This window comes from Enhydra lutris, unplaced genomic scaffold, assembly GCF_002288905.1.
Source record: "Enhydra lutris kenyoni isolate GAN:26980312 unplaced genomic scaffold, ASM228890v2 scaffoldscaffold96, whole genome shotgun sequence".
Classification (NCBI taxonomy): domain Eukaryota; kingdom Metazoa; phylum Chordata; class Mammalia; order Carnivora; family Mustelidae; genus Enhydra; species Enhydra lutris.
Genome location: NW_019154180.1, coordinates 3,854,635 through 3,862,459, shown reverse-complemented (window position 1 = coordinate 3,862,459; position 7,825 = coordinate 3,854,635). Strand labels below are relative to the sequence as shown.

The 7,825-nt window shown below is 40.1% G+C and overlaps 1 protein-coding gene across 1 annotated transcript in view; it reads left to right on the top strand.

Moving 5' to 3' along the window:
* Positions 1-1,318: 1,318 nt before the first annotated feature.
* The window catches only part of LOC111139135 (EKC/KEOPS complex subunit LAGE3-like), an 8,495-nt gene continuing 1,988 nt past the window's right edge, over positions 1,319-7,825 (top strand). Inside the window, exon 1 of the mRNA XM_022491289.1 lies at positions 1,319-1,435. Within this exon, the coding sequence (XP_022346997.1) occupies positions 1,319-1,435 (117 nt within the window). The remainder of the gene's footprint in view (positions 1,436-7,825) is intronic.

Sequence of the window (7,825 nt, the reverse complement as noted above, 5' to 3'; positions counted from 1 at the left end):
CTGCGATCGCTTACAACTTCTTTCATGAGTCAGTATTTTATTTTTAAGAATTTATTTACTTATTCGTTTATTTATTTATTAGAGAAAGAGAGAGAGAGAACACAAGCAGGGGGAAAAGGAAAAGCACGCTCCCCGCTGAGCAGGGAGCCCGATGCAGGAGTCGATCCCAGGACCCTGGGATCACCACCTGAGCCAAAGGCAGACACATAACCGACTGAGCCACCCAGGCACCCATGAGTCAATATTTTAAAATCAGATTTTACTAAGTTTTCCTATTTCATGTACATCCAATCTAGGGGTATGGATTTGTCTGTACAGTGGAGTCCCACCACATGGACATATCACCTTTGTGGATTTCATTACATAAACTTGAGAAAAGACAGAGATATGGGGACAAGCCTTCCCAGATACACCCTCTGTCTGACAAGTCTTCAAGTATGAGCTCCCAATGACACCCAGGCCTCAAACATCATAGAAGCCTCTTGAAACACTTGTTAACATCCAGGGAACACAGTTTAGAAAATTTATATGTTTTTTGTTAAAAAAAAAAACAACAACAACACTCAAGTTAAATATCTCACATCTTAGAGATAACTGCTGTTAGTTAATTAACATTTTGGGGAATATTCTTCTAGGCCTGTTCTACAGACACACATATGAATAGATATGTCTGTGTCTCAGTACACGCACGCACACACTCACAGGTACACAATTGCGTCTTGATGGCCACCACGCAGAACCCTGCAGAGATGAAGAAAAAGCAAACTGGGATCCAATCAGTGTCAATTGCACTGCTCTCGCTGTCTCTCCCTGTGTCCCTGCCCTTACTTTTTTTTAAACATTTATTTATTTGAGAGAGAGAGAGAGAGAGAGAGAGAGCGAGCGCAAGTGCACAAGCAGGAGGAGCAGAGGGAGAAAGATTCTCAAGCAGACTCCGCGCCGATCATGGACCCCCCGACATGGGGCTTGATCTCATGACCCTGAGATCATGACCTTAGCCCAAATCAAGAGTTGGAAGCTTAACCACCTTAGCCACCTGGGTGCCCATTTGATCTCTTTGTCTTCTTCTCCGTGTGGTTCTTTGCTCCTGGGGAAGCATGAAGTTACAGAGAGAGCTTCACCAGCCCCCAGCGACACTCAGGGACTGTACAGCTCTCGGCCTCTCTTGCCCTCACCAGCCCAGGTTGGAAATCCTTTCAAAAGCATCACAAACTTTTATTTTAGCTCATGATGGAGGTCGCTAGGCGCACTTTCCCAGACTGCCTCTGCTCTTGTTGACAGACGTATTTCTGACACATATTTAGAGAGACCAGAAGCCATGGTGAGAGGCAACCTAACTGCTGCCTCAGAATTGCTCCTTCTGGGACTGTCAGAGGGGCCTGGACATCAGCCCCTGCTCTTCAGTCTGCTCCTGGCCCTGGCCCTGGTCACCAAGGTGAGGAACGTGCTCACTATCCTGGCCACCAGTCCTAGCACACCCCGACCTCCACAGCCCCAAAGTACACTTCAGAGTCAAGCCGTCCTGCGTCAATGTCTGCTTCACTCCTGCAGTATACCAAAAATGCTGGTCCAAGTCAGTCATCAGAAAAAAGACAATCTTAAATATGTTATTCGTAGAACACAAAAAATACATGAATCAAGCATTTAACTTGAGAAAGTAGGAAAACAGCAGCAGCAACACAAACACAAAAAAGGGGAAAAAAACTAATAACAAGGTAAGCAGTAAACATTCAAAACCCATGTAGAATAGGTCAACGGAACCAGGACCTGGTTCTTTGAAAAGACCAACAGTATAGATATTAAAAAAAGGAAAACACAAATAGATCACATTATGAATGGTAAGAATATCTAGCAACAGATTTAAATACATGGAGGAGGGCTGCCTTGCTGGCTCTATCGTTTGGGTGTTTGACTCTGGATTTCGGCGCAGGTCATGATCTCGGGGTTGTCGTGGGCTCAAACCCCTCATCGGGCTCCATGCTCAGTGTGGAGTCTGCTTGAGACGCTCCCTCTCCCTCTGCTCCTCCCTGCTGTGTGAGCGCTCTCTCTCTCAAATAAATCTTTTAAAAAAGTAAGGTAATTTAAACAGAGGGGTATTGACAGGCAAATCAACATACAGATAACAATTCATGAAACCGAATAGAGCGTTCACAAATATACCTCATGTACAAGAACAATCAACAGGCAAATAAATGTTATGTAATACATGGAGCTGAGGAAAAAGGCAAAAATAATGTCAGCTCTTCACTGCGAAATAATTCTTAGATGGGCAAGAAGCGTCAAATATAAACATGAAACTATTCTTAAAATATTATATTGATGGGACGCCTGGGTGGCTCAGTGGGTTAAAGCCTCTGCCTTTGGCTCAGGTCACAATCTCAGGGTCCTGGGATCGAGCCCCACATCAGGCTCTCTGATCGGAGGGGAACCTGCTTCCTCCTCCCTCTCTCTCTCTCTCTCTCTGCCTACTTGTGATCTCTGTCTGTCAATAAATAAATAAAATATTTTTAAAAAATATTGATAATATATGCTCAAGATGAAGTGAAACTTCTTAATCAAAAAGACAATGGAAAAGATCACACATGAAAACTGATAGATTTAGTGACATACGAATAAAAAGACAATTGAAGAAACATTTGTCATCTGTATAACAAAATATTCATATCCCACTAACTTTAAAAGCTTATAACAGGGGCGCCTGGATGGCTCAGTGGGTTAAAGACTCTGCCTTTGGCTCAGGTCATGATCTCAGGGTCCTGGGATCAAGCCCCACATCGGGCTCTCTGCTCGGCGGGGAGCCTGCTTCCGCCTCTCTCTCTGCCTGCCTCTCCGCCTGCTTGTGATCTCTCTCTCTGTCAAATAAATACATAAAATCTTAAAAACAAACAAACAAAAACAAAAGGTTAAAACATGCAACCCATGAAGATACAAAAACAAAATGAACCAAAAAGATAATTCATAGAGGGAGAAACAAAATGACTAATAAAAATACAAAAAAATCAGCCTTGTGAATAAACAAACATGAACTAAAACAATCAAATTAGCACTTTCATTGATCAAAACAGAACATGATACATGGGGTCTCTGTATCCTGTGCCAGGAGGTGAGATCCATAAACTTTTCTACACACGATTGCCAAAAACATAGAGACTTAATACTGAAAGGTCTGTCATAACCTGTCTGGGATAAATCTGTACAAGTGTAGTTTGTGTTCTAATACATACATTTAAGTATTGGTAGATGATGTCGACATCACACAGGTGTACAAACACACCCGCCAGTCAGCGTGGCACCAGCGCTCTCCCACCCTAACCCACACTGCACTGCCCCACATGGAAGTCATGACCAACGTGGCTATCTCACAAACTGTGCTGAAAGGCAAGTGTAAAATGCACATGGAGTTTTGAAAATCGTAACTAGAGTCCAAAATAGCTCTTTACTACTTCTTTATTGACTGCGTGTTACAGTGATAATATTTTGCATATGATTGGGTTCCATGCAACATACTGAAATTATTTTGTTCAAGTATTCTTTATTGTCTTCCTTAATAAGTTCCCAAAGCTTTTGTCCCACACATTTTCTTGTTAAGCTCATTCCTGAGTATGTCGTAATCTTTACTGATACTGTAAAGGGTGCTTTGTTGACCCGTTCTAGCTCTTGCTTCATCTTTGCCTGGGGCCACTTTACCGACCGCTCTTACTGGTAATAATTTTTCAGTTGGATCACCTTGTGTTTTTTAGGTAAACAACTGTATCAGCCTCAAATAATGAGAAGTTTTCCTCATTCTTTTAGATATTTATACTTATATCTTTTTTACTTATATGGTTTTATGGTCTACTTACCCAATAATGTAAAATGATAATGGTGATAAAGGGTATCTCTGTTTTGGTCCAGACTGTAATGGGAATGCTTCTAGTGTTCTTTGGGTTTTGAGTTATTGATAGAAATATGTAATGTAAAAGAAGAATCCCCCTCGTCTGATTATACCAAGGTGTTTTATAAAGCAAAAAGGATATTTGATCTTGTTAGATGCCTCTATAATATCTGTGGGGAAATGATCATACAATTTGTCACTTCTGACCAATTAATATGGCGTATTATATCCATGGATTTTCTAATATGGAACCATTCCTAAACTCCCCCAAATAAATCCCACTTAATCATGTTTTAATTTTTTTTTATTGAAATGTAGTTGACATTCAATATTATATTCGTTTCAGATGTACAACATAGTAATTCAACATTTATATAAATTTGGAAGTGATTACCATGGTAAGTCTAGCTACCATCTGTCACCACACAAATTTGTTACAATATTATTAACCACATTCCCTATTTTGTACATTGCATCCCTGTGTCTTATTTATTTTATAACTGGAAGTCTTGTACTCTTAATCCCCTTCCCCTATTTTGCCCATCCCCCCCACACCTTCCCTTCTGTCAACCACCACATTGTTCTCTGTATCTGAGTCTGTTTCTGATTTATTTTGGTTTTTTTGGATTCCACATATAAGTGAAATCATATGGTAATTGTCTTTCTCTGTGTGACTTAATTCCCTAGCATAATACCCTCTAGATCCACCCATGTTGCTGTGAATTCCAAAAGATCTCTTTCTTTTTTTGTGGCTGAGTAATAGTCCTGTGTGCATGTGCGTGTGTGTGTGTGTATGTGACATCTTTATCCATTCATCTGCTGGTGGACACTTAGGTTCTTTCCATGTCTTGGCCATTACTGTAAATAATGCTTCAATGAACACAGGAGTGCATACATATTTTTGAATTAATGGGTTTTTTAAAAAAATTATTTCTTTAAGTATTCTCTACATCCAATGTGGGGTTTGAACCAACTTGAACCTCAAGAATCACACGCTCCACCAACTGAGCCACCCAGGTTCCCCTGAATTAATGTTTTAATTTCCTCAAGTAAATACCCAGAATTGGAATGGCTGGATCATAGGGTAGCTCTATTTTTAATTTCTTGAGGAACCTCCATACCGTTTTCCACAGCAGCTGTACCATTTTGCCTTCCCACCTCATATTTTATTTTTTGAATGAGCTACTACATTCTGTTTGGCATTATTTCGTTTAGCAGTTTTGCATGGATATTCCTCAGTAAGAGTCATCCATACTTTCACATTTTGTACTCTATTGGCATCAATCCCCCATAACCAGAATGTGGAATTTTTACTGTTTATGCCTTGGAATACTTCAAAATAGCATTGGAGTAGTCTGACCTTAAAGGTTCAGTTGAATTCCCTTCTAAAGTCAGCAGACCTAGTGCTTTTTGTAAGAGTTGCTTTTGAACAACATTTTCTATTTCTTTTATAATAACAGATGAGTTTTTATTTTTTCACAGCTTTTTTCTAGTGTCAGTTTTGGTAATTTATGCTTTCATAGAAAAACAAACATTTTATCCATGTCCCAAACTTATTTGCATAGAGTGGAGTAAATACTGTCATATTTCACAAAATTTCCTCTAAATCTGTGGTTATCTACCCACTTTCATGTCTTGTTTTGTGTATTTGTGCTTTCTCCCCTTTTTCATTGACTATGCTAGCTAACAGTTTACCTTTTTTTTCCTCCAAAGAAACACTTCTTGAATTTATTATTCTGTTATTTTCCTAATTAACTGACTTCTGCATTTATTTTTAATTTTTCCTTCACTCTGTTTTTCTTAGGTTCATTTTTTGTTTGTTTTCTAATAATTTGCAGTGGATACTTAATCTCTTTATTTTCATGTTTTCTGGCTCACTCACACAAGTATTTAAGGCTATACATTGCCCTAGCACTGTTTTAACCTTATCACATGCCTTTGAACCCATAGTGTTTTAATTGTCATTTTCTAGATACTCAAAGTTTTTTCTTGATATAGTCAGTCTTTGAATTGAGATTTAAGGAAATACTTAAAATTTTCCATATGAGAGGGTGGTTTTCACTTTTTAATTTCTGACATTATTGGATTTACTTATGTATGTATTTTTACTTTTTGGAAATTAAGGTTGTGGTCTGATATATGGTCATTTTAAAAAATTAATGACGGAAATGCCTATTTTCTTTAAAGATTTTATTTATTTATTTGACAGACAGAGATCACAAGTAGGCAGAGAGGCAGGCAGAAAGAGAAGAGGAAGCAGGCTCCCCGCTGAGCAGAGAGCCCGATGCGGGGCTCGATCCCAGGACCCTGAGATCATGACCTGAGCCGAAGGCAGAGGCTTAACCCACTGAGCCACCCAGGCGCCCCTTGATATGTGGTCACTTTTTAAGAATGCTCCATGAATAGCTAAAAAGAAGGTGTGTTCGTTGTCTTCAGGGTAGAGATTTAAATCCACCAGTTTGATGTGCCTGACAGCCATTATATTATTTACTTCCTCTGTCTCATCACGTTGCATTCTCTAGGCTTATTTTTTCGTTGGCAAAATGTGACAATGACAGACCCTACCTCAAAGGATTATTGAGAGGATCACACGGCGATGGTTACTGCCGAAGGCATGGATAAGAGCGTGTCGGGATCCCAGTGTTCCATGAATGCTGTCACTCTGTAGGTTTGTCTGTCCATTTGGCCCGTCACGGGCTGACAGATAATTGTAAATTTGCTTCTGTGGACACTGCAAGGACAAGAAAAAAAAGACTGATGATAAATTTGCAGTTAGATCAGATGACCAAACAGGAGTGTAATGAAATAAACGTTTTACAAGAAAAAAAGTGCTTCTATGGCTGTCTTTCTTCTTGCAGTTCCTTTTAGTTTTGGTTTTGAATTTTTTTTTTAATATTTTATTTAATTATTTGTCAGAGAGAGAGAGGGAGAGAGAGCAAGCACAGGCAGACAGAATGGCAGGCAGAGGCAGAGGGAGAAGCAGGCTCCCTGATGAGCAAGGAGCCCGATGTGGGACTCGATCCCAGGACGCTGGGATCATGACCTGAGCTGAAGGCAGCTGCTTAACCAACTGAGCCACCCAGGCGTCCCTAGTTTTGGTTTTGAACGTTGAAGCTTTTTGCATTCCATATATATTCAAAACTGCTAGATTTTCATTGAGCTTTGAGCCCTTTATTCTTATAAGGCGTTCTTTCAGCCCTCTACATGTAATGCTTTTTGAGTGAATTCTGCTACGTACACAAGTAAGTCCTTGAGTCCTTGAATTTATTGTCTGTAACCACTCTTTGATTCAACAAGCTGAAAATAACTTTAGGTAGCTCGCTCCTATGGAGTATAAAATCGGGCCATGCATTGTGATCCAACTGAAGGATCCTTTTCTTTGTGTTTTTTTTAATTGCGATTAAAAAAAAACGTAAAATTTAACATCGTAGCCATTTTTAATTTTTTTTTTTTTTAGTTTAAATTCTAGTTACTTAACATATAGTATAATATTGGTCTCAGGGGTAGAATTTAGTGATTCATCGCCAGTGCTCATCACAAGGGTTCCTCTTCATCCCCATTGCACATGTAAGCTGTCCCCCACCCGCCCCAGGAACCCGTAGTGGATTCGCTATCATTTAGTGTGTTGGGATGCCTAGGCGGCTTGGTTGGTTGAGCGTCTGTCTTGGGCTCTGGTCATGATCCTAGGCGGGCTCCCTGTTCATGAGGAGACTACTTCCACCTCTCCTACCCATTCATGGTCTCTCTCTAAAATAAATAAATAAAATCTGTAAAAAGACAAAAGTCTCTCTTCTCGTTTGCCCTTCTTCATCTTAACTACTTTGAAGCGTTAACTATATACACATTGTTGGGCAACCAACCTTCTAGAACTGCTTCATCTTGCAAATCTGTGTTCAGGCCGCGACCGCGGCCCCGGCCCCTCGCCTTGCAGCGGTGGTCCCTGGCAGAGCC